This window comes from Porites lutea, chromosome 3 (genome assembly GCF_958299795.1).
Source record: "Porites lutea chromosome 3, jaPorLute2.1, whole genome shotgun sequence".
NCBI lineage: Eukaryota > Metazoa > Cnidaria > Anthozoa > Scleractinia > Poritidae > Porites > Porites lutea.
Window position 1 is genome coordinate 33,364,899 of NC_133203.1, and position 26,750 is coordinate 33,391,648.

Genomic DNA, 26,750 nt, shown 5'->3' on the forward strand with positions numbered 1-26,750 from the left:
GTTTTCCATACAAATCCTTGTAAATTCTGAAATTCCGAAACTATCTTTAAATCTTTCCCTTACGCATTTAAGGGCTCAAAGTGCCTGTTATGAATTAATAGGAGATTTGAGCCTAGTAATGCTTAGAAAATATTCCATTCAAAACCATTCAAGGGTGACTGGGTGGCAAGAGTTGTTTTTTTATATAAATCCTTCTAATTTTCGGCGGCCATTGCAATCGCTCCTTTTAAGATATAGGGCTGAAAACATACAGGTTACCTAATTGTAATATGCTCTTTCAGTTCGTGCTAAAAAAATTCAGAATTCAAAAGCGAACTGTTTTCGTGTTTACCGAAAGTTGATCACGTGATCAACAAATGCAATTATATACCATTTTAAAGTATTAAGGGGCTTAGAATCCTAGACTACGAGCAGTCTCTCTTTTTTCTGTAGTCCGTCGAGCAAAACGCGAGAAACGCAAATGGTCACGCGCGTGACTAACTGCGCGAGACGAGAGAGGCACGAAAAAAGAGAGACTTCCCGCAAAGCCGGAGAGAATGGTCTTTCAGGGTCTAGTGATTTTTTGGCGTCAAAACTGAAGTGTTGACAGTGCTTCAGCAATCATCAACTTGTCAATTGTTTCGATTGTTGACAGTTTGTTGTCAACGCTACACAAATCAGCCAATCGTATTTTGCCTTGTGAGGCCAACGCTTAATTCATTGGCTCTGGCTAAGTGGGCAGTCTCTCTTTTTTCTTCTCGGGCTGCCGCCCTCGTTTCGCTCGTCTCGCGGCTTCGCCGCTCCCGCGCGCGTGCAGTTGTTCTCACTAAATCTGAAGAAAAAGAGGGATGCTCGCAGTCTATTAGAATCCGTACCTTTGAGTAAACATGAGGAGGAGGTTGACCTCGTTTTCTTATGGAAATTATGCTTTGAAAATTCCAGTTTATAGCATAAAAACAACACGATTTGCATAACAGAGCAGGACGGGTTGTATCCAAACAGGGAGCGCTTGCCATTTGCACGGAAATTTCGTGAAAAATTGCCATCAAATGGCACTGGTATTGTTTTTGGCACTGAAAACAGGAAAAGGACTGAGTTGTAACATTTACAAAATACCGGTAAATTTTTCACTTTCTCTCGACATGAAGCCTGGCACTAGTAATCTAAACAAATGGTACAGAAAATTTCGGTCGTTTCGGTAAAAACGGGAAAAAGGTAATACCTCGAAAGGTATTACTTTTTTTCCGGAAAATTTCCACCGGGATGAACCGCTCCATTTGAATTTTCCCCGAAGTTTCCGGGTCTTCCATACAAAAGGTAAGCGCTCAGGGTCAACTCCAGCCTCGTTTTCACCTGTGACTGTATAAAAATGGGCTATTCGTATATCACTTATGACACTCACGAAAATGGGGTGTGTCTTTGTGTTGCGGAAAGAATTGTTGGTTGGCTTCTAAAAACGTCACAAACAGGAAGATTAAAAACTGGTAAGTTCTAGGTTTTATGCTGCATTTGTGAAACAAATTCCCAGTGATAAAATAACCGTCTGACACAGGTTTCCATGGAACCATTTATTTGATGCTTGTATGTGTTACATGACATTTGGTTTACATGTAACTACATGCAGTTTTTTTTAAAAAAAGTGTTGTTTCAGTTAACCTATGAAATGCGTAGAAGGCCCAAATTAGAAGCAGGATTTCATGTCGCAGACCATTATGCACTATTCTTCAAAAATAGCTGTCTCCTTAGCGAGAGTGAAGAACAAAACACTCACCCCCCCAGTCCATGGACTACCCCCATAGACTGCCCACATGGACTACCCTAAGTTTAGTAATTAGGGTTATGATACTGAGTGAATCAAGTCTCAGGTCAGTTTTCCCAGTATAATGACCCTAAATGGAACCTGATTCACTCAGGTTCCTAAGCCTAATCACTGAACTTCAGCGGCGTACTCCATTTTAGTTAGGGTAATCCTTATGGGTAGTCCATGGACTGCGGGTCAGTGTTTTGCCCACCACCATTATCGAGCCCGCACGTGTGAATTGTCCAATCACAATAGAGATCGTTGTGATGTCATCAAACGGTCAGACGACAAAACTCTTCATACACCTCTTCACGTGTCAACTGAAATCAACTCTATCAGAATTTCTACAAAACGTAAGTGACTTTGTCAAATTGAACAATGAGCTTTCAGCTTTACTGAAATAAAGTGAAAAGAATTGAAACCAAACGAGAGCGAATTATTTTTAGAGTGAACCTCCACTGTTAGAACAAACTGACGTTATATTTCTAAGAATACAGTTTGATGCAAAGTTACTTCAATTTGCTGGGCGCCGCCATTTTGAATTTTTATGACGTCATGTGATTCCCCGTATTTTTGAGCGCGAAGTTTTAAGTAGAGAAAAGTGTTAAAGGTCGATCCTATGTCATAAAAACTCAAAATGGCACAGTGCAGGGATTTAAAAATGAAGGCGCACAACGATTGTTTCCAAACTTTCAAAATGGGCGGATTTATCCAAAGAAATCAACGTCAAATTCTTTCAGAAGTAAAGGTCCTCTGGAAGCAATAGTATTTTTATCAAAATATTAGTGTTAAAAAATATAACAATTTAAAGAAGCCTAGTGAATAAAGGTTATACAAAAACAAACGCACAAAGAGACACTACGTGCATTCCATAAACATCAGAAATTGTTTATTTTTTAAGCTGGAGAATCTGGGGTTAACAAGTCGTGAGTTAGTGAGTCATGACTCAAGTAAAAACGAACCTCTAAACCTGAACAAATGCTAACCATTTCGAGTCAGTGCTTAACCCTGGTCACTTTTTTCACTGTTCAAATGCTGACATGACCCATAACTTAACACAAGACTCATTGATCCATCTCTTAAAGCTGGGGGACTCGTTTTAGAATATTTCTTAAGGCAAAATCATTCTCATAAAATCAAGTGCATGGCTTTACGGACGTTGAGTTAGGAAAGCTGTCCCATTAACATCATGACGGAATGATTTTGACAATGTCAATCCCAGAGGCTGCAGTCCTTTAGGTCAGCGTATCGAAACGTCGGTTGACCGTTTTGCTGGGCAAGGGTAACAAAGTACCTGGGAATGATAACGTCTTCCGGGGTCCTGTGCGACCCGCATGCGTAAGCCTAAAAACAACAACCTGATTTGACCTCCAACCCATTCTGACATGTCGGTTACAAATTAAGCCGAAGGGCTCTGGGGACGAGAATGCCTCGACCCCAAGTGACTACCATATACACTCCAAAAGAGCGTCGCCGCGCTAATTTAGTTTCCCGAATTGTCTTGTCCAAAAAACATGAAGAAAATAAGGAGATAACGTAATAACAGTAATACCACACCTGGTAGATAAAATTTCAGCAAAAATAATATGAGCCATGTCAGCATTCCAGCAATAAAAATTAAGATCAACACTACCGGTAAGATTTTGCAACTAAGAGCGGCGCTTATTCGAGAGAGTTATTATTTCGTGTCAATGCGTAAATCATTTTTTAATCTTACTGTCTGAAAATTATAATTCCTAAGATTTTTCTTTTTACTAACTAGAAAGCATTGCCACACTGTGAAGCTGAGATTGACAAACTCAAAATTTAGGACCTCATTATCTGGAAATCTCTACAATCAACACTAAGCATTAAGTTTCTTTGTCTCCCCGACATTTTTTTCTTACAAAACTGCCTACAAAATTGACATTACCGTAACATCTTTATAAAAGAGACGTCAAATCAACCAATTAAAATATACTCCTATACAATCTGATCCCTTACGTTAAAAGTTAAAAACTTTATATCTGTCCTATGGAATATAAACCATTTGTCGTCATATATACTATTCTTACATATGGCGAAATTAATTGAGAAAGTTGTGCTTTCTCTGTAAAAAAGAACTAACGTACTTATGTACATAATAAATACTTGAATAAATATCAACGCAAGTTAGAAGCTAACTAAAACAAAACGAAACTTAAAGGGGCAATGCCACGCTGTTTGCTACCTTTTAAAACATGTCTTCACATCATTTGAATTATAAAACCAATGGTCCAGTTTTGTTGTTTGAAACCTTATTTATGCCTTGACACTGTTTCCTGTCGTCTGTCGCTACAGATGACAAAGATGGATTTGGATTGAAACTTGAGATAAAACTGGGTAATTTTTAACGCTATGAGTGCAAAAATATTATGGTTAGTCCTTCCTTGTTTGATTCTTCTTTAGGAGCATTTTGTTTATGTTTTAATGAAATTAAGCTAAGAATTGACGTAAAATAGCAATATCTTCGTGACATAGCCCCTTTAACAAAACCAAAACGAATATATTTTCTCCCTACAACTGAGCTTGCGAATCATTAGAGCAGCGTTTTTGGTGTGAAACCGAGACACACCAATTACTACCCCCGAGATGAAAAAAGGTTTATTTTAGGAAGGATATAGCACAAAATAACACCTCAAGACCCATAAAACTTCTAACAGCGCTAACAAGCAGTATTTCAAGCGGTCTGTAATAGTTGAAGAGGTACTAGCCGCTGAGCAAGCTCTCCCGGGGCGCTCTACTTCCTCTCTTCACTTCCTCACCCATGTACCACCGGGAACTCACCCAACCACACCCTGTACCACCGGGAGCTCTTTCCCCCACCCCCCACCCCTGTACCACCGGGAGCTCTCCCTTCTCCACTCCTGTACCACGGGGAGCTCTCCCTCCCCCACCCCAGTACCACCGGGAGCTCTCCCTCCCTTCTTCACCTCTGTACCACCGGGAGCTTTCCCTCCCCACCCCTGTACCACCGGGAGCTCCAGGAGAGCTTAAAAGCAATGTTATTTTGGGGTCGCGTCACATCTGAGGCCTACGCAACTTTTGTTAAGTCCTAGAGTACACTAGAAGTTCCTTTTTAAAGTGGGGTCCAAGAGGCAAAGCGACTATGTCGCAGAAGACCTTCAGCTCAGCTATGAATGAATGTCGCTCTTGTCCCCTAGACGACCACTCACACGGAGGATTAGATTCATTTTTAGACGCTTGTAAACTAGCAACGCTGCAGACTACTCTTTCGTAAATGTTTCCCACCTAGGTTTCCATTACATTTTCTTAATTCTTCTTGATGGTTACGCGTTAATGTTCAGAGCAGAAAGCTACCATCGCCCCAAGTAATAGAACCCGCGAAATTTTGGCTTGTTGAATCCGGATTTTGGGTTTTGCAATCTGGAGTACAGCTCAATGAATCTTGAATTCGATTACGGCTTAAAATCCGGAATCAAGTTCCACTGACAAAGAATCTGCAATTCAGTACCTGGAATCCGGAAACCGCGGCGTGGAATCCAGAATCCAAGACTGTCTTGGATTCCTTTACATTACATGGGGCGACTACCAACCGACGTTAGCTTATGATTTCAGTTAGCAACTATCCTCCCAAATATCTATATAATTCTTGCAGTTAAAATTCAGAGAATTCACTCCCTAGCCACTCTATTGCGGCGCAAATATTTACATTACCAGTAGCCTTTACAAGATAAGCATTGGCATTGCTCCATCACGTGACTTTATACACTCACCAGATGACACACGGACATGGTATCCCCATTCTTCCCTTCCTCAAGGCTATACTTCTTCTTCCCGATAACTATTTACGGGGTACCGTTTCTTCCGCTTCTCAAACATTATTTTCAGCGGGGAAGGAGTCTTCTTACTTGAGTTTCTGTTTTTGTCTTTAATTCCGGGCGTCCCTGAATTCTTAAGTAGTTCTACGTTCTCTCGTGCGGGTAAAGTTGAGTATCTGCTGTCGTTGCCTGTTTCATTTAGGCTGTTATCGCCCATTTTTGAGACATCAAACTGTTTTTTCCTGCGATTCACGAAGCAAATCGCTGCCACGCACAGAGTGATGGTGAAAACGCAGCCGATAATAGCCGCTCCGATCACGTGTCCTAATCCAAAGTTAGATTTCTCAAGTACATTTGGAGCAGTTCGCCTCCCCACAACACCTGTAAGACACACATAAAAAATATTTGACCCTTTAAACCGTAGCATCAATATTCAGATTCTCATTTGTTGACTTCTATAGAAGTGTGGGGGGAATTTCTTGAATTATCAATTAGATTTATCGCGTGTGACCACTGTCATATGTTGAAATTCAAGGCTGGTTTTGTTTCGTATGAACGAAGTGTAGGGTCAAATTCTTCAGCCGGCCGAAAATTGGTCCGATGCCGTGTGACCATAGCCTAAAATTCCATTAACCCTTTAAGCCCTGAGAGTGATCAGCATCAAAATTCTCCTTGTGATATCAATGCTTTGTAAAACAGAGTGGTCATGAGAATTACGGACATGATCACACAAGATGAATTTGCCTGATATTATATCAACTTCTCCCTCCTACTTCTGTAGGAAATGAATGGGGGCAACAAATGAGAATTCAAATTTTGATCTTAGGGTTTAAAGGGATAAATGCCTTCACTTCACTTACTGGTAGTTTTACAGCTACAATCACCAAACTCAACAGTATGACAGCATGAAGTTTGGTTAGGACACAGTCTGCAACACTTAAGGACTCGGTATCGTAAACCAGTTTCGACGTCGGGTAAGTTGTGATCGCAAACGCATTTTGACCACTCGTCCCAAGAATCATCTGGAGAAAATCAAATCCAGTCAGAAAATTTCTTGTTTTATACGTCGAGTTCGCTATGACCGATGAAAACGCACTCAAAACATATTTTCAGTTTCATATTTTATGTGTATGTTGTGGTTCAATTTTATCCTTGGTTTTAATTTAATTTTCCTTTGTTTCAAACTCATTAAAGGAAAATAAAACTTAAACCATGGATAAAATTGAACCACAACATATATATTGACAGGTTCCAGCAAGATTGACCCCTTTACAAATCAGCATATTTTAGAAAAGAGTAAAAAAAGGTCGATAGGGAGCTTTTAAGAAAGACTTCCTTTGAACCACGAACGTCAACCAGAAGTAAGGCCTTTTCCCTACCACATTTAAATTGCTAAGTGTCTTTGCTCTTATAGAGACATTTTGATCAAAAATTGGGCAAAAGCACTGCCCAAGACTGCAAAAAGTCCACTTCCGCGGTTGTCGTGCGTCGCTCAAAAAGGTCCCTGGTTAAACTCGGGACGGTACTTTATATTAGACGCAAAGACCAGACACCGACGGTGCGCTCATTCTACCCCCTCTTTCCGTCAATGCTCCGTTTTACGGATATTTAACGCGTTTTAAAGCTACACGTAAAGGAGAGAAGTCGAAACAATGGTTCGAGGCCCAGTCACACCAGGAACACTATTGGTACCAATAGCATTCATTCTTTCAGGATCACAGGAACACCAGTCTCATAACTCTTCAATAATTTAATCAGGATCAAATTATGAATACACCTTAGCAGATTTCTAACTGGCAAGTCTGTGGACCAAATCCTGTCTTGTGACCATTTTAATGAAGCTATTGGGCGCAGCGGTCGTCTGGTACTGTTTAATATAGTATGCCATAGTACGCATTACTTTCACAAGGTGCTATTTATTTAGTACCAAGTTCTAACTTTTGAGTCTGTGGATGAAATCCTATGGTGTTACCATTCAAATAAAACCTCTTCAGCATATCTTTCACATGGTACTATTTATTTAGTATGTAGTTCGAACTTTTGAGTCTGTGGATGAAATCCTATGGTGTTACCATTCAAATAAAACCTCTTCAGCAGATCTTTCACAAGGCACTATTCATTTAGTTTGTAGTTCTTACTTTTGAGTTTATGGATGAAATCCTATGGTGTGACCATTCAGATGAAACCTCTTCAGCAGATCTTTCACATGGTGCTATTTATTTAGTATGTTGTTCTTACTTTTGAGTCTGTGGATGAAATCCTATGGTGTTACCATTCAGATGAAACCTCTTCAGCAGATCTTTTACATGGTGCTATTTATTTAGTATGTAGTTCTAACTTTTGAGTTTGTGGATGAAATCCTATGGTGTTACCATTCAGATGAAACCTCTTCAGCAGATCTTTCACATGGTGCTATTTATTTAGTATGTAGTTCTAACTTTTGAGTTTGTGGATGAAATCCTATGGTGTGACCATTCAGATGAAACCTCTTCAGCAGATCTTTCACATGGTGCTATTTATTTAGTATGTTGTTCTTACTTTTGAGTCTGTGGATGAAATCCTATGGTGTGACCATTCAGATGAAACCTCTTCAGCATATCTTTCACATGGTACTATTTATTTAGTATGTAGTTCTAACTTTTGAGTTTGTGGATGAAATCCTATGGTGTTACCATTCAAATAAAACCTCTTCAGCAGATCTTTCACATGGTGCTATTTATTTAGTATGTTGTTCTTACTTTTGAGTCTGTGGATGAAATCCTATGGTGTGACCATTCAGATGAAACCTCTTCAGCAGATCTTTCACATGGTGCTATTTATTTAGTATGTTGTTCTTACTTTTGAGTCTGTGGATGAAATCCTATGGTGTGACCATTCAGATGAAACCTCTTCATTAGATCTTTCACATGGTGCTATTTATTTAGTATGTTGTTCTTACCTTTGAGTCTGTGGATGAAATCCTATGGTGTGACCATTCAAATGAAACCTCTTCAGTAGATCTTTCACATGGTACTATTTATTTAGTATGTAGTTCTTACTTTTGAGTCTGTGGATGAAATCCTATGGTGTGACCATTCAGATGAAACCTCTTCATTAGATCTTTCACATGGTGCTATTTATTTAGTATGTAGTTCTTACTTTTGAGTCTGTGGATGAAATCCTATGGTGTGACCATTCAGATGAAACCTCTTCATTAGATCTTTCACATGGTGCTATTTATTTAGTATGTTGTTCTTACCTTTGAGTCTGTGGATGAAATCCTATGGTGTGACCATTCAAATGAAACCTCTTCAGTAGATCTTTCACATGGTACTATTTATTTAGTATGTAGTTCTAACTTTTGAGTCTGTGGATGAAATCCTATGGTGTGACCATTCAGATAAAACCTCTTAACAGTAATCTTACATAGTGCCACTGGTTTCTCAGCATTTTAGTAACTGACATTAGACTATTTTGAAAAATACCATTTTTCTGCCTTGAAAGGGTCAAATCTTTGCTTGACAACTACCGCTCCTAAATACTAATCACTAGAGGAGCTTACCTTCGCACTTCGTGGGTGGTGGTGAACAGCTCTGCTCCTGCAGTGACTCTCCAACGCAAGGCTCTCGTTTGCAATTTCTTCGTCTTATTTGAAATCCCTCAACAGTACACGGAGTCCACTCACCCCAGGGATTCCACTCTCCATCTACAAGAAGTTAGAGAAAAACAGGATTTTGATAAGCACACTGAGAAATGGCAGCATGAAGAATTTAATACAAATTTCGTGTAAGAAAAATATCCTGCTGGCTAAATTAACGATGTCATGCATGAGATGTGGTTGCATCTCAGGACATGTCATGTAATGTTATGTCATGCGACGCAATGCAATTTGTTTGACGTGATTTCACCGAACGTAACTAATTAAAAGTAACGTGACTTCACGCTACAGTGGAACCTCGATTTAACGAAGTGCAAAGGGTCAAGGGAAATTAGCTCGTTAAATCGAGGGTTCGTTATATCGAACATTAACGAATTTTCGGGAAAACTACCAAAATGTCCGTTATATCGAGGTATAGTTAATAATTAATTTACAAAACCCATTATTTCCGGATCTGAAAAATTACTGTAATAACACTTCAGTACCGAGCTATGCATAGCTATGGCACTAGAAACTCAAGAACAGGCAAACAAAATTGCTTAAAACTGTTGTACACATAAATTTTATCGTTGTTGGTCTGTTTGGCATTTATCTTTTATCGCATGGTGACATTTATTCGTTATATCGAGGCAAATTTTACGTTTGGGCTTGTGGATTTTGTTCGTTATAACGTGGATTTCGTTAAATCGAGGTTGTCTTCCATACATTTTACTGTAATATTGGCCGGGCTGAAGAAAATCGTTCGTTATACCGAGAACTTCGTTGTATAGAGGTTCGTTAAATCGAGGTTCCACTGTATGTGATTTAGACACGTGCGTGATCTTACACAATGTGATTTGTGTGAGGTGATTTCACGCGATCTGATTTCTGTATCGTCATTTTACAAGATGTGATTTGTGTAACTTGATTTCACACGACGCAATTGAGGTAGCATGAATTCACACGATGTAATTTGTGTAACGTGATTTCACACAATGCAACTTGTGTAACGTGATTTCACGCGATGTGATTTGAAAAGTGTTATATGACAGGAGAGAAGCTCTCATCTCCAACATTTTCACTCTCCTAAGTCTTCCACTGAGATTACACGCTCGAAATTGCGTTAGCGCTCACTTGCCTGTAAACTACACCTGCACCACAGGCGACCCATCTCCTATGTTATAATAATGCAGTCCACTGGTTCTAATAGACTAATAGACTAATAGCTTTTGCAATACTGTAATTCCTTTATAGTCATGCAAATAAAGCTTTTGGAATTGTTGTTGTTGTTGGTTCTGACCCTTTGATTGCATATATTGTATTATATTGTACGTCTGCATATGTCTGTATTCAGAAACTTTGATTGACCTAGAATATCTTCTTACCTCCGCAAGTCTGTGGCTCCTTCTGGCAGTCAATCGTCTCGTTGGTCACCTCAGCACTGATAGCAGTTAATTTATAACCTTTAGCTCTGCAGTTAACATGAAAGCGAACAGCCATGTTCACTTTTGGATTCAGCTCTTTTGTTAAATTTGTGCTGAGACTTTTTTCCACCTCTGAAATTATAAATAAAAATAGGAAAAAGAAAATTAACGGTACTGTCCGACATCAGGCTAGTTTTTTTGCCTGTGGTTAAGTGTACTTGCACGACGAGACTCATTATTGCGCTTCGGGTCACGTGGTCCGATAGAGTCTTCTGCCTCTTCGTCTCGGAAACGTCACCAAAGTGCATTGATCTAGAAAGCCTGGAAAGACGCCGAACAGGAAATAGGCAAGGGCGGGACAATCCGACACGTTTTAGGCTCAGTTTTTGGTCTTAGCTAGGGTGCACATGATACCAAGCATATAGGCGTATTATAAGGCCGGTTTGGCAGGCTGGGAATGTAAAGCAAATCATTTGTTATAATTAGCTACCCAAGCAGGCAAGATGGGACTTTCTACCCCCTCCCCCCCCGGGATTTCACACCCTGATCTCGCAAGAAAAGTGTTTCCTTAGCCATAAAAAAAATACTTATTGACCAAACTCGTTCCGTCAAGATGACCAGGAGCCGATAACCCAGAGCGAGCAACTCACATTCGCCACTATAAAAACGAGAGGGAAACTGAGACTGTTACTCTGGAGACAGGGAAAACAAATTGGCCAATCACGGCTCAATAGCCTGACCGAGTAACGATCCCAGAAGTCTTTGCGAAAGCTAACTCGACCCAGTTTTCTTTTGGTTTTTAAAGTGACGAATACTAGGCCTATGTCTCGACGTTTTTACGGATCAGTTTATGTTTAGACACATTTCTAGGGCACTTTTTCCCGCGAAAAGAGAATCTCCACCATGTCTATGGGCGCATTCGCAGTATAAGATATCAAAAACGAAAACTAAACGTTGTAAAAAGGCAACTGAAAAATATCATTTTTAGGTCTGTAGGTTTGCTGACTGGTTTGTGGAATTTGAAAGAAATTCAAAATTCGCGCCAAAATCGTTCTAAAAATAAACTGTCCGTAAAAACGCCGTGACATGAGCGCATGGAAGTTGCTCACTCCGGGTTATGGGGCTCCTAAGATGGCTGAATATTGGCCTGGATCCTCCAGCCACCTTGACCTCGCAGTTCGGGACAGTAACGCATATCAAGGAAATAACGGTGTAATGCAATAGAGAGCAAGAAGATAACAAAGTCACTCGTACACTTAACTTCCTTTACATTCTTTGATATAACATACGTATCCAAACTCTGCATGGTGAAATATGTAGAGTATATCCTTACCTTCAAGTCCAAGACTACAAGGTTCGTATTGCACGGAGTCGCCCAGGCACGGCCTCCCTCCCCTCCTGGGGACTGGGTTTGTACAGGTTCTTGATCTATTCCTCACTCCAGCCCAGGCCTTAGCAGAGCACTCGCTCCAGTTTCCCCACACACTCCAGTTGCCATGTTGAACTCCTAGTGCTTCCCATGATTCCACTCCCTCCCATCCAACACTGATATTAACTACAATGGCAACATATCGTTTGTTAACGACGTCTTAAAAACCCAGTATAATATTTTCTACCGTTCACTGCGATTTCGCTTGTAAGAAGAAGCGATCAGTGCAGAAAACCTAAATTGAAATGAGGAAGACTCTTGCTCTCGACAATCGATTTTGAGTGGTAAATATTAACGAAAGTTGGAGCAAATCAAAACAGCAGTTGTAAACACCTGCCAACATACTTTCTTTTGTCGTTTTTTGTTTTCTACTTTGTTTTCTATTGTTTCTGTTCTTTCTCTTCAGATATCACGCAAAATCATAGCCAAGTTAATAACTGTCTTGTTTGAATACCCGAGAAAATAAAGAGAATTGTTGTAAACCGTCCCTAAGAAATGAAAACTATCATAAGCCGATTGGATTGAACTCTTTAGAAAACGTTGAATTAATGAGGCTGTCCCACCCACAAAAATACAAAGCCAGAGCCCAGACATTTTTTTTCTTGGGGGCAATCTGCACCCATTTAAAAGATAGGGATCCCTGAAAACAATGGAAGTGTAGATTTAGAAGAGGTTTAGAAGAGGTCAACCGTTTTCTTGGGAGGTTTACAACTGAAAGAAGTGTTAAAACTCAAAAAATGTGAATTTAAAGCGCAAGCTGAACCTTTCATTAAACCAAATCAAATGCACTCTTTTGATTAATTTCTAGAATATAATAATGTATTACATTCTTACAATCCACATTTAGGTCAGTAGGTTTGAGTGTGATTTCTTAATCACCTGTACAATTTTCCAAACGATACTCCAAACCTCCTTCACAATGGCTGTTTGTGTCTTGCAAGCAGGGCCGCACTTGGCACCGACAGAGATTCCCATCATTCTGCAGACAGTTTTTCCACGGTGACCAGCTCACACCTGCAGTGGCAAGGAGAAAACTGAGTCAACTGATAGTTTACTCTCTCATAAACTGAGAGGTCCTGTGGGAGAAGAGAGTTAATAGGGAGCTTAAACCACCACGACGGCAAAAATGCGTAGGTTTAATAAGCAAGACAACCACTTTGCAAGTGCATCATGCTTTTTTGTACATTTCCTTGCCGTCACTGCACGACTACGACGTGAAAATACCTAATTTCACGTTCTGTGAAGGACGTGAACACATGACAACGACTTTCTTTTTTTTTTCCTTAACCCTTTAAGTCCCAATAGTGACAAAGATCAATTTTCTCGTAACAATATCTATACACTGTCAAGAGATAAGTTATGAGAATTAATAAAATCATCATCCAAGTTAAAATGCCTTGATCTATTATCAAATTCTCACAACTAATTCTTTAAAGAATGTATGGAGATCAGTTTGGAGAATTTCTATGTGGATACCGGGGCTTAAAGGGTTAACTTCGATACAATCTTTTACACTATTCAACTCCCGAAAAAAAAAACTGCCAACATTTGGAGAGTTGAACCCGAGGCAATAAGCGCGACAAAGTTTGAAGCAGCGCAACTTCACTTTTTAAGTGACGTTTTCGAGGTCGTCGCCGTCGTTGTTGCGTAAGCTCCCTAATAAAACACAAAGAAAGGGGTTTTTACCGAGACTTTTAAATGAACTTGAAAAGTAGTAAGCGACCGCTCAAAACGAAGGTGTTGAGCGAGTTGGCAAGTGGCTCTCCTTGTCTACAAACGCAAACGTTAGAACCACTACGCTCAACAAAGCAAGCAGTACCACAGCAAAGTGCTACAACATTTGAATTGTCTCATTTTATGGTTCCTTCTTTTTACAGAATCAAAAGGTAAAAACGCCTTGTACAGAATAATAAACACACAGGAAAGTGCTGCTCAGAAGCTTTTATATGAATGGTAACACTCGGCAGGATTTCTTCCACAGACTCAAAAGTTCAAAACACCTTATACATTATTATAAATAGTCTGACCACACGAGGAAAGTACTGCAACTCAGTTGCTTTCATTGAAATGGACACGCTTAAGGTTTTAGTTACCCTCATCTCTAACACTCCAATTTTCACATCAGAAGTAATTCTTTGTTCTATTATTAGCATTACAATGTTATAAAATTTCTCTTTAATTTTAACTGATTCGCAAATATCAATATATTAAAATATATTGTTATTCATAAAAAGTAATAGTAATAGCTACAAAGTCGATGATAAACGAAAGAACCAACTGAAACTACCAACCTTGGGCCTTTGGACAACTGTTCAGGTCTTGCTTTAATTCACTGGGTTCTCTAAAAGGAGACAAGAAGTGAGTCATTAAAAAACAGTTATTTCTCATTCTCGAACCGTTTCAGCCAATTTGTTCAAAATACCATTCATTGTTCGATTGGTTGCCGAGGTTAAAACTATTACTCCTACTGTGGTCAAAGAAGAACGTCACCAAAAAGTCAAATGCATTTTTGTAAATCTTAAGAAATATATAGCTTTTACTAAAAGAATGGTGACAGACCATAGGATTTCATCCACAGACTCAAAAGTTAGAACTACAAACTAAATAAATAGTACCATGTGAAAGTAATGCTGAAGAGGTTTCATTCGAATGTTCATAGCGTTGGATTTCGTTCAAAGACTCAAACGTTAGACTGACGAACAATGGAAAACTTACCCATGGGAAAGAACCGACACGCAGCTTTTTGTTTTGTTGTCCCATCCGCAGTACGGATCGCCAGCAGAAATACAAGAGCTGCACAAAATAAACATACATCAGATAAGAGCAAAGCGTCACCGCGGCTTTAAGATGGCAATTTCAAAGTTATACACACCCGATATTCAAATAGCTGCCGCACTGCTCTAAGCTCAACTTTGCAAGTCTTGTGCTTGATCCCAGGTAAAGAGTATGCTGAAAATTAAAACCACAAAAATTCATTCAAACTAAACGTAGAACAGTCAAATACTTCAACTTACAACTTCCATACAGAATCAGTGAATTTCAAAGAATTTCTATAACCCGGAGGTGGAGTTTAAATATTAGATTAAGAAAAATAACTTTTCGAGGTTGTTTAAACTTTGAAATAATGTTGTCAGTCTTATTGCAATGGAATAATCTTTTAGCCTTCTTATGGAGCAGTTAACTCAAACAACAAGGAAATTAACTCCTTTTTACAGATGAAATCTTTGAACTGACGAGTAAGAAGGACGTTATTTACGAAAGAACATTCATCACAAGGACAAGAAGCCTATTCGTAACGATTTTTGCATTTTTTCTTGTAAAGTTAAGGAACATTTTCCCTGTTTTGGTTATAACATTTTTAATCCATCATTTGACTCGGACATTAGCACAAAAAGCCACACAAAAAAGGTGTTTATATCTAAAGAAATCGTTAAAAGTAATCCCCCAGTTTTGTTTAGAATAACTGCGTTAATGAGGTACACTCATTGTTTTTCCCCTGAAATGATGAAAAGTGAACTATAACACCTACTCGTTTCGTATCAAGTGCCATATTTCTTATTATTTCCTTCTTGCCAACCTGAAAAACGAAAAATTTATTACTACTTGGCAGCACTCGCACAAAACACATTTTGATGTTAAGTGTTAACAGCGAATTAAACAAGGAGAAATAGTTCGTTAAGTAAAAATAACGTTAAAAATTTAACCTCTCTGAGATAAAAACGGGCATTGTATCCGTAGTTCAATTGGATAAGCGCCGGTCTGCCGAGCGGGAGATCGCGAGTTCAAACCCCAGACACTAGGAGCACTTGCCATTTGTACGGAAATTTCGGTGAAACATTTCTGCCAAATATGGTACTGGTATTTTTTTGGCACCGAAAACAGGAACGGGATTGAGTTGTACCATTTACAAAATACTGGTCAATTTTTCGCTTTCTCTTGACACGAAACCTAGTTATCCAAACAAATGGTACAGAAAATTTCGGTCGTTTCGGTAAAAACGGGAAAACGGTAATACCTCAAAAGGTATTACTTTTTTTCCAGAAAATTTCCACCGGGATGAACCGCTCCATTTGAATTCTCCGAGGAATTTCCGAGTTTTCCATACAAATGGTAAGCGCTCCAGTTCAAACACTCAGAGTCTAAAAATAACTAAGGAGAATGTGCTGCCTTTGTTAAAAAAAAAAACCGTAGGCCCCGTCTCACAGCTCTTTCACTGTTCTGACTCTTGTGGGACGTACAGCAACCCACACTGCTGTTCGTAAAGAGTAGGGGTAAAGAGTTTAAGACCCCAGTACCGTATGGTACAACCTTTCATGGGCTGGGTGGGTAATGAAGGAGTTGATATCAATTGGGACGTAAGTCCTGTTTCATCTCCTGTCATCGTGTTGAGTCACAGCAGCAAATTCATTAAATTAATCCAATAAATTAACTGTTTAAAAGTAACATTTATAACAAAACTTACTGGGAAGGCATCCATTTCGGTGAGAAGACAGGGATCACCGTTTCCCTCAGGTTGTGAAATTTTAAGTACAGTTCCCCGATCTGATAAAAGCAAAAAGATCTACATCACAACAAAACTACAAACGAGGAGAGAAAGACGCAATGCCGGTAACTTTACGTAGATTTAGGCCTACTGATCCGGAAAAATCCCACACCGCAAGTTGTGAGTTTCTTAGAGGCACTGCCTTGGAAAGTGCAAAAATCTTAAGATAAAAGTTTGCGAAAATAGAAAGAATAAAAAAGCTTAGTTCAATTAATAGCCTCTGTCGCCTCCCACGAGTCTCTTCTAGCTCAGTGGTAGAGAATCTGGACTAGTAAGCAGAAGGTCTGGCTTAGGTTCGGCGGCTCCCGTTGGGAGAACTCGGTTTTCTAAAAGCTATACTGGCTGTGTCAATAAAACTGAACATCAGGCAGTTACCATCAGAGATATTTGTAACTACGGGATGTTTTTCTACTGAATCAAAGCCTAGCCGATGCAAAAAAGAAAATTTAGACGAAAATCGGCGTCACTTGAGATAGTTAAGCATAACTCAACTCTTTACTTGGATTAGACTAAACATTGATACTGTAATATCACCGCTCTGGGCTGACGTAACAGCACTTTACCTGTTGAGCTGTATACAACCGTGTTTGCACCAACTTTCTCTACGGCAATAGCAGTCATCCTTTGAAAAAAATTAAAAATCAATTCGGTCACAGTAGCATCGCAAAGCCTTAGAAAAACAACATCCTTAAATAAACCAACATCTTTTTCAGCCTAATTAAAAAGGAATGTTAACTACGAAATGTTCTTCATCTTCAGCCAGAGAATCACGCGGACGCGCGAGAAAATTGTCACGCACAAACTAGTGCAAAACAGCGCACGGGGAGAAGGGAAGCTACCAACCCCTATTCCCAGACCACACGCAGGTTTTTACGACATCCCTACTGACTGAGGGCCTGGGACAGGCTAGAAGAGATCCTGAGCATGCGCATATCTGCCATAACCAATGCAACTGTATATAATAACCTGATTCCATCCTTAATGAACCACGCGCGAGAGCTGGTTGGTTGTACTGGATCAGCCATCAAAGGATCATGCATAAGACTTGTATACGCATTAATTGTCATCTTCTGTGTTGCCATCATACCATCAGGAACAGATAGTTTACTAGCTTGGTTTATGTAGAGTGGATTTACTTTACACTGCAAAGGAAACAGCTGGGATCAATTTAGGTATCTGGGAAACTGCTCACCTAACCCTCCCCTAAGCGACCCCTAAGCCAACATTAACACTTTTCAGGCTCCCGCACTTACTTCTCGTTTAAGGCAAAATGTTGATTTGCGGGAGCGGTAGGTGGGCAGTTTCCCAGAAAGGACTTTTTTTCGCAAGCGGCTCAAAATCTTCACGCGGCTTCGCTGCCAAACAATCTACAGCACTCCTGCTAATCCCGTCAGCTACGCAGGCTAGCCAAATACCTCCCAGCCCCATCCTCGCCTCCCCTTCCCCACCTTGAACAAAACAGATTCCATAATACTCACGTTAGGGAAGTACTCGGGGTAGTTGTTGTCAACCGTGGTCCATTCTCCGCTGCTACTGAGTGACTTGAATTTACTCTCTACAAAAATTTTCTTGATGGATGACAAACTGTAAACGCAAACAGCTGACGCTGGCGGTCCGTTACTAGGGTCAATAGGAAACGGAAACAGGAGAAAAATACAGATTAGTCACCCAGAAGTTGATTGTACCCCAGTAATTTAGCCACAAAATGAACCCTTTGCTACCACACACAAAAGACGGTATAGTCATGGATTCAGCCGCTGGATATGATTCGTTAACCTACAAAGTCATTGGCAGCAGCAACACAAAAAAACCACTTTTTTGATCGCCTTCCATCGCAGTGGTGGATCCAGGGGGAGGGTGCTGATGCTTGCGTGAGACTAAAAGTATTACATCGACAGGATGGTATATCACTTTTTAACTGGGTGATTTTCTAATGAAACGCGCGTTGCATTTTGCCACTAAACTAAATTCCAGGGATATTATAAAATGCAAATGTTTTTGGGCACCCTCCTATGATCTGAGTCTCTGAGTCCTTTCTGAAACAAAGTTTGTACTAACCCAATAAAAAATTCCTGGATCCGCCCCTGCATCGGCTTAAAACCCTTAAGAGATCTTCTGAAGTCTACACAACGTGCTATTGCTTCCACACAACAATTAACTGAAGTTTCCAAGTTTTCTGAAATTTCTGCTCAGCAAATGTTCATGAAAGGGTAAGTCTCTCTCAGAGCATTGTGGGTAAAAATCGAACCCGGGGATTAGAGTCTGTAGTCCACCCTCAATACCAATAAGCCACTGACAATTTGCTGCTGAGAGTAGGTTTGATTCGAAGCTATATAACAACAACCCTAACCCTAGCCCTACCCCCTACCCCTTTCGACTCCTGCTACGCACGCTACCCTAACTCTAAATAGAAGCTAACCGTTTCGATTCAGTGCTTTACCGTAATCGCTACAGACTCAGTGCACGAAACCGACGCGTTAAGGAATAATACGTTGGGAAAATATCATAAGGTCTCCAAGGGGGGTTTAGGCCGATGCGATGTAATGGTTAGATCACCAGCCACAATTTGGGAAATGAGCCCGCGCTCCCGGACCTGAGACAGCGGCGGAAATCCTGCCTAATCTCAAAAAGGATCTAAAAAAGTATTCATTTCTTCACATAAACACCGTACACGAAGCTCGGAAAAATTTCCGTCTCCGTAAAATATTCGCACTGTATTACCTATCACACCGTCGCAGGGAACCGATTGCAAGAGTCTAAGCATGCAAACAATCAGGGGAGGTGAACTACATTAACTGACCTATAGACGGGTAAAAAAATTTAAAACGTGGGCCGCGATGCATCACGCCACTGGTATGCAAACCCGACACGACTGAATTTATTCGTCAGTGAATTCCAGGATCGCCCATTCCTTCCTCCCCCCCCCCCCCCCCCCCCCAACCCCTCAGGCAATTGCGGGGCATTTGCTTGCCTTATCAGTCCCGGGGGCCACCCCAGAGCTTTTAACTCGTACGTGCATCCCTATCCAAACATAACTAAACATGGAGGATTTTGCCGGAAACACAAGCAGATTCGAAGATTGACTCATCTATCAAGGACGAGAAAAACTTGAAGAAGTTTAAAGGTATGCGTTCACGATTTTATTCCCGCATTTCTGCATTCCTTACCAAGCCAGAAGTCGAGAGCTAACGACGAAAATCGACACGTTGAAACGACACGATTTTCAAGGGAAGCAACTGGACATCGCTCATCCAGAAACAGAAAATAAATTATTACCCAAGATTATTAGTAAGTAATGAATTGCCGCTATAAGATGCTTACCGATGAGAGGTAAAAATTGCACGAAACTCGTTCGTTGATTCATCCCACCATACATCCTCTGCAAAACAAATACATAAAAATGGGCCACATGGCTGGAATTTTAACCTTAAAGCCCAAGCACCAAATATAACAAATCTATTGGCCATTACCGAGTTCCAAAACTCTCTTTTTCAAAACGAGGCAAAGTACAACACCTTTGTTGTGAAAATGAGTTTTATTTGCATCAGAATAAACAAGTAATTTCTGGTGGAAAGTGCATTTAGCTTATCCAGCTAGTTTACAGGCACTCCATTCAAAAACTTAGAAACAACTTATTCAATACAACATAAGAGGATTAAAAACCGCAACTGGTAGGAGGCAACCAGTTGGCTATTTACAAGCGTGGCCGAGGATTTGAACTCGGGATGCGAGACGCCAGAGCGGAACTCGAACCCGGGACCCGCTGCCTCCAAATACATTTGCATATCAATGTACTCAGCCTCGCTTTGAAACAGAGGCTAGGGCGACTCGGAAATGGCCTGTTGTCTCTGAACAGGAAACATAACAAAATCATAAAATCAGAGAGAAAAAACTTCTCTACTACTTACGAATTTCGTTGAAATTGACTGGGTAATCTTTTCCATCAGAACAGCTTAATTTAGCCTTTTGAAATGTCACAAAAGTTCGTTGATGACTGTGGTAGCCACCATAGTCTCCCTGAAGAAAAAAATTAATAGCAACAACTTATAGTTTACCTTGAAAACTTCAATCATACTCTTACTGCCAGTGAGTAGGACTACTGTAACCGGGGCCACTACATTGTAAAGCTCTGTAATGAATACCTCTCGTCAACGACCGCGACAACACACCACATTTGCCCAAATTTTCACTAAAAGCTTCTTTATGCGGCCACCGGCGCTAAGTTTTAACAGAGTCCCATTCTCGTAAAGAACAAGCTCTTTTTGCGATTACACTTAAATGACCTCACGATGTGGTCGCTTATGAGAGCTGACTCTAGTAGCAAAGATCAGTTGTACCGGTTAACGATCGTTTCGACGTAAGACTTCTCGATACAAGGTGTAAATAGTTTCACGTCCTTGGCTTAAAGAACGAAGAATATTAACCCGAGAAGTTTTTCTTGTTCAAGCGCAAAATATACATGAAGTGAACGAAATTTCGTCCAATTTCACTGCTTAAGTTCGTATCGAAAAGACTAGTATCAAAACGGTTTCCACTGTACCTTGCAAATTCGTGCTACCCTAGAGAAGACTTGTCTTCCACAGCTTGCGCATTCATATGACCGTTCACGGAAGAAGAAATAGACGTAAAGGCCGATGTCAAAGCTCTTTATAAAGTGAACATCTGTTGGAAAAATAAAGGGTTCACTTCCATACATGTTTGTAGACATTTGATTAAAACAACTGGGCCACTTCTGAGTTCCAGAATCTCTCACGTTCAAAACGAGGCTTAGTGCAAAATCTTTCTTGTGAAAATAAGTTTTATTTGCAGGAAAACAACAAATAATTTTCATATGACTTCGCACTTAGCCTCGCTTTGAAACAGAGGCTTGGACAACTCGCAAACGGCCTACTGGCCAATTTACGCTCAAGGGAGTGAGGACTGGGTCGGTGTTGTATCGAAGTGCATTATGGGACTGATTGGGAGACGCTATCACTTCCTCGGCTCCGTCCACACGTATCTGTACATTTTTGAAAACACTGACTTTTTGCTCCGTTTTTGAAAAAATACGCGTCCGCACGGAGCGTATTCGAACCGCTTACGCTCGTCGACCCGAAAACGCTCAAGAAATGGAAATTTACAGGGCACGCAGACAACGTCATATTCGAAAATCCGTTTTAGTCCCTTCACACGGAAACGACACCCGACGTTTTCAAAAAACTCCACTCTGGGAACTGTTTTCGAAAACCTGCGTTTTTGGTGCTCGAAAATGCCCTTTACGCGTGGACGGAACGCTTAATTGGATACGTGTGGACGGGACCCTGGATTAACCCTTTAAGCCCTAAGAGTGATCGGCATGAAATATCTCCTTGTTAAATCAATGCTTTGTAAAACAGAGTGAGAATTACGGACATGATCACACAAGATGAATTTGCTTGATATTTTATCAACTTCTCCCCACTACTTCTGTAGGAAATGAATAGGGGCAACAAATGAGAATTCAAATTTCGATCTTAGAGTTTAAAGGGTTAAGAAGTTACACAAGAAAGTGGGCCAAAATTGGTCCCTCATTTCACCATTTTGCATTACCTTGGAAAACAGTTCTATATCACTGTCAACAAATGAACCCAGGCCCCAGATGCTCAAAAGGTGAATAGCGCTATCTACCGGATAAATCTCTATCCAGTGGACAACAAAACTGGTTTCCCTACTACATATCCACTGGACTGAGATTAACGCGACGGGTAGTGCTATATCTAGTCTGCTATACAGCCGTTTTTAGTGTCGTCACGCAACGCTCCTCCCCACTTTCACGCAACGCTCCTCCCCACAAAGTGGGGAGGAGCGTTGCGTGACGACTCTAAAAACGGCTGTGTAGCAGACTATGCTATATCCAGCTCTCAAAAAACTGAGGCCTGGATGTTAAGACATACTCACCACTGTAAAACCAACCCTGGCTTATAGAGCTGTACGTTGGGTTCAGCGTGGGATTGAAACTCCTGCTGTAAATCATTGACTTTCCTGTGTTTGGGTTAATGGTGCCAGTGAAGAGGATTCCTCGCTCTGTATAAAAAAATCATCATTATACCATTTTGCTGTTATTATTATTGCTATATTTTTTGGAATTTTTTCAGAACAAACAGGATTGCTTTATGAAGTTCTCATTACGGTTCTCCAACCGTTTTTACTCGAAAAGAATGGGTTCCATATAGTGAAGAACAAATCAGAATCCAAAAACGTCTAGAAGTTAGAGTCGTGCATTTAAAAGGTTTTATTTTTACTATGAAACTACGCGAAAACACCTCCAAAACTGAAATCGACTTTAATTAGCAGCAATCCAAATTCTCAAAGATTTTTCAAAAAAATAATGTCATGAAAACATTTCGAAAACTTCCTTTCCCAGCGTTGAAACAGGAAATCATTTCTACAATCTTGGCCAAAAAGTGTTAAGAATTTTGTTTCTTACCTAAATGTGCACATTTTCTTACCCACAGAAATCCTACTCCATGCCTATTCAGTCGGGATCAGAAATGATCCAGTTGACTTCAACATTGCTTTTTGGGGGAAGGGGGAGCCAGTCCTTTCAAGAGCTTTAACTTGAAACTAGACAAAACAATGTCCATTTTTCTAAAACTTTACCTACCTGTAATAACAGCTGTGTCATTTTGATCAGGGCTGATCCTGGGCACAAAGTCTCTTGCATCAGATTCAAAGACATTTCCTAGGCTGTCTTTACCAGGGGCCGCACTCAAGTTTGTTCTCTGAAGAGATAGAGACAAACACCATAACAGAAGTGTTCACCTATTTACTTGAACAAGCGCCGCGCATTGCCCTAGAATAACACCCGCAGTTGGAACAAAAAAAAGTATAAAAGCGCCACCCCCCCAAATTAGAAGCACAGGCCTGATGCAATCAAAATCAAAAGACGTTGCTGTTAGTTACTGAAAATAATACTGGTAACTTAGAGGAAACAATTTTTTGTTGCATCCAATTTTCAAATAAAGGCCGCCCTTGAATAAGCACCGCAATTAAGGAATGAAAAATTTAATAAGCCCCACGGTGCTTTTTTCTCAGCAATGATGTTGTTACATTGTAGTTCTCATACACTTCTGTCTAAATTATGTGATGAACTTGTTAAGAGAACATTGATGTTGGTCAACACCTACATTTCTCCAAGAACAGGCAGCAGAGGGTGCTTGTCCTGTCCAGCAAAGGTAAATTCGATCTTCAAATGGCAACATCGCCATGATGTAATTATTGCAAAGGTCATCCTGATGATAAACAATACAATTTAACTCAATTCATGAAGCAATACCTATAACCAATGACTAATATTAAAAAAGTAAACCAGAGTCCTCATGGTCTCTCACACAGCCAGCATTCTTTGTACCTTTAAGAAACAATTCTCTCCATAGACATGCTTTGATGGGAATGAATAAATCTATTTATGCATGACAAAACAAAGGACAGCTAATTGCTAGCTGTGTAGGAGACTGATATCACTTAATCTGCACATGCCACCTTAGGGAAGTTCTATGGAATCACTGACTTCACCACTGCAGTACCAAATTTGTAGGTGCCATGACGACTAAAATAGTCACAATTTAGAGAGTTGTGGATTTTGCTCCATGTTTTTCTGCCAGCACTGAAAGGGTTCACTTGTGGGGACTGCTACTGTGCGGGAGGGGGAGCTACATCCCGTCTAACCCTCCCTGGGGAGACCAAACCACCCTCCCAAGGGGATCTAGAAACTTAACCCTACCCATACCTGGGCCCCATTTCTTGAAAGGCCCGGAAAGTTTTCGGGCCCAAAGGCAAATTCTGAAATCAAAACTTGTTGTGTAGTGGTACAGTTCTTGCTCACAAACCAGTCAATTTATGCTTCATTAACTGATAGTTTTAATGTATTGTTTCCAAAATTATTGCAGATTTGATCTTGAATGTAAACTGTGCAAACATAAAACAGCTTTCCGGGCTTGAAATGTTACCAGGACTTTCGAGAAACAGGCCCCTGGCCCCAGTTGTTCAAAAGCTGGAAAGTACTTTCCACTGAAAAATCTCTATCTAGAGGATAACACAGTTGTTTTCCCTAACACAGTGGAACCCCACCTTACGGATACCTCGGTAATACAGTCGCCTTGTTATTATGGCTACTTTTTTCACCCCACAAAACAGCCATACATTTCCTTATAAAAAAACCTTCCATTAATGCAGTCACAAGTTAACACAGCCAACAGCCACATTTTAAAATCCCAAACAGTAGAATCTCTTATAATTTCACCCCGTTTATATAGCCACTTGTTCGAAATTCAGAAAATTAAAGTTTTTTTTTTAAATCTAGTATGCTAAGCCTGTTTTTGTACTGTTTTAAGACTACAGTACACATAAAGGGCACTTGTTGCGATTTTAAAGGCGAATTTTAAAAGTGTTTTATGTATACTGAAAGAAAATTTTAAGTAGTTTTTCCAATTACTGTATGCAACATCTACATTCAGGTTTTTTCTTAAAGAGAACAGTTGTTCAAGAAATGTGAATGTGATGTGCAGTTGTCATTACAGCCCTCAAGTCATGAAATTTGAGCCTACCCTAATAATATGGCCACCCATTAATACGGCCAATTTTTTTTGCCCATTGGTGACTGTATTAATAATGGCGCTCTGCACTGTACTTATATTCCACTGGATAGTGATTTATTCAGTGGATAGAACTATACTATCCAGTGTTTGAACAACTAGCGCCTGAAGAAGAAGAACAAGGGAGCTACATATAAGTTTCATGACTATCAAACAACACAACCAGCCAACTGGACCACAAGATTCAAAATTGTCTCATTAGCAATGCTGTTAATGTGCAACTGATCTGTTGATGCGCTGACTGATAAGAAATGGTACCTTTTCTTTGTCACAGGTACTACTACTTGATGGTGTTGTTACATTCCACAGCTAAAAGAAAACAAAACAGTACATGTTCATCAGTATAAAGAACACTGTCACATGCATGCAGGGGTGGGGTGGGTGGGGTGAGATGCAAACTACAAAATACCTCATTTACAGACCTGCTAAGAAAAACAATGCGATGAATCCAGGATGTGGCACAGAAGTGAAAACCAACATGTTTCTGACAGACAGTTGTCTTACCATGACAAGGGGTAGCAAAAGTTACACTAAAAATTCCCACAAACCTTTACAGTAGATAGGAGCACCAAGTTTATAATCTCTTCACTCCAAAAAACCAACCCAAAAATTCCCACTACTTGGGAAACTCCCTTATCCCATCTCTAAGGGAGTAACAAAATTATTTTGGAACATCATAGGAAATGGTACAAATGCAACAACTTCAGCACTATACAAACGTACCACATAACTATCAATGTCTTCCAGATCCAAAAGAATGGCAACATTTCTGCAAATACAACAACACAACTGATAAACCTGTCACTCCACATGGAATTTTCTGGAAGTACATGTATCATATTGCATGGCTTGACAATGATCTGCTCTTTCCCTCATTTCAGAAAAGCAGAAAAGGGCTTGTCTTGGTTTTTCTTTTCTTACATGTAAGAAACTGGCTCCTTCAAGTCTGATGAGATCAACCCGAGGACTGACCAACCTCAGGGCTCTACAGGAATGATTTCAAGATCACAAAAATAATGTTTTAGTTATCATAATAATATCATCATGGGTTACAGAGCAGTCATTTTCCTTAGAAACAGAAATGTTATTTCTCTTTCCACTTCCGGAAAACCCAGCAACTTTCAAAGCGTATTTTTCTTTGATGGGGAGGAAAATTTAAAAAAATAAAATTGGATATGCATATTACTTAGCCCTTCCCTGCCTCCACCCCTATGAGGGTAACCCTTTAAAACTATACCATGATCCAAAGTCAGAGAGGAAAAAAGGATACCCTAGCTTGTTTGAACAGCATGGTCTGTATAGCCTATATGAGGAGTAACCCGCCCCCCCCCCCCCACACCCCACCCCTACTCTCGTTTCTCCTTTTGTAAACCTCCTTCTTACAAGCGACCTCTTCTTTCAATCCCAACAAGGGTAGCTGACTCGCTCACAGGCTACTCTACAATCATGGGAAATCTTTATTCACACTATAATGCCAGTCGTGACTATTTTTTTGGTCACTCAGACTGTACAGCTGTAAAGGGAGGACAACTCCCAACAGGTACAA

At 40.2% G+C, this 26,750-nt stretch overlaps 1 protein-coding gene across 1 annotated transcript; it reads right to left on the bottom strand.

The window, feature by feature from the left end:
• Positions 1-2,643: 2,643 nt before the first annotated feature.
• Positions 2,644-25,989, bottom strand: LOC140930975 (semaphorin-5A-like). The gene is made up of 22 exons (XM_073380722.1): positions 25,928-25,989; positions 25,463-25,513; positions 23,738-23,842; positions 23,215-23,332; positions 22,509-22,634; positions 21,133-21,254; positions 20,501-20,609; positions 19,914-19,971; positions 18,071-18,212; positions 17,559-17,734; positions 17,156-17,214; positions 16,512-16,591; positions 15,579-15,626; positions 14,922-14,998; positions 14,765-14,842; positions 14,341-14,390; positions 12,929-13,063; positions 11,954-12,175; positions 10,582-10,752; positions 9,122-9,265; positions 6,441-6,602; positions 2,644-5,961 (listed from the first exon to the last, which is right to left on the bottom strand). The coding sequence occupies exons 3-22, from the start codon at positions 23,816-23,818 to the stop codon at positions 5,582-5,584; spliced, it is 2,538 nt and encodes an 845-aa protein (XP_073236823.1). The 5' UTR covers positions 23,819-23,842; positions 25,463-25,513; positions 25,928-25,989; the 3' UTR covers positions 2,644-5,581.
• Between the last annotated feature and the right edge of the window lie 761 nt (positions 25,990-26,750).

Bases quoted from the DNA above. Each gene is read 5' to 3' on its own strand.
- LOC140930975 (XM_073380722.1), bottom strand. From the start codon at position 23,818: ATGGCGATGTTGCCATTTGAAGATCGAATTTACCTTTGCTGGACAGGA. The intron at 17,215-17,558 runs GTTATTATATAC...TTTTTTTCAAAG, and splicing joins TTCATTAAGGATGGAATCAG to GATGACTGCTATTGCCGTAG. The intron at 14,391-14,764 runs GTAAGTTTTCCA...GTCTCCTTTTAG, and splicing joins GTGTCGGTTCTTTCCCATGG to AGAACCCAGTGAATTAAAGC.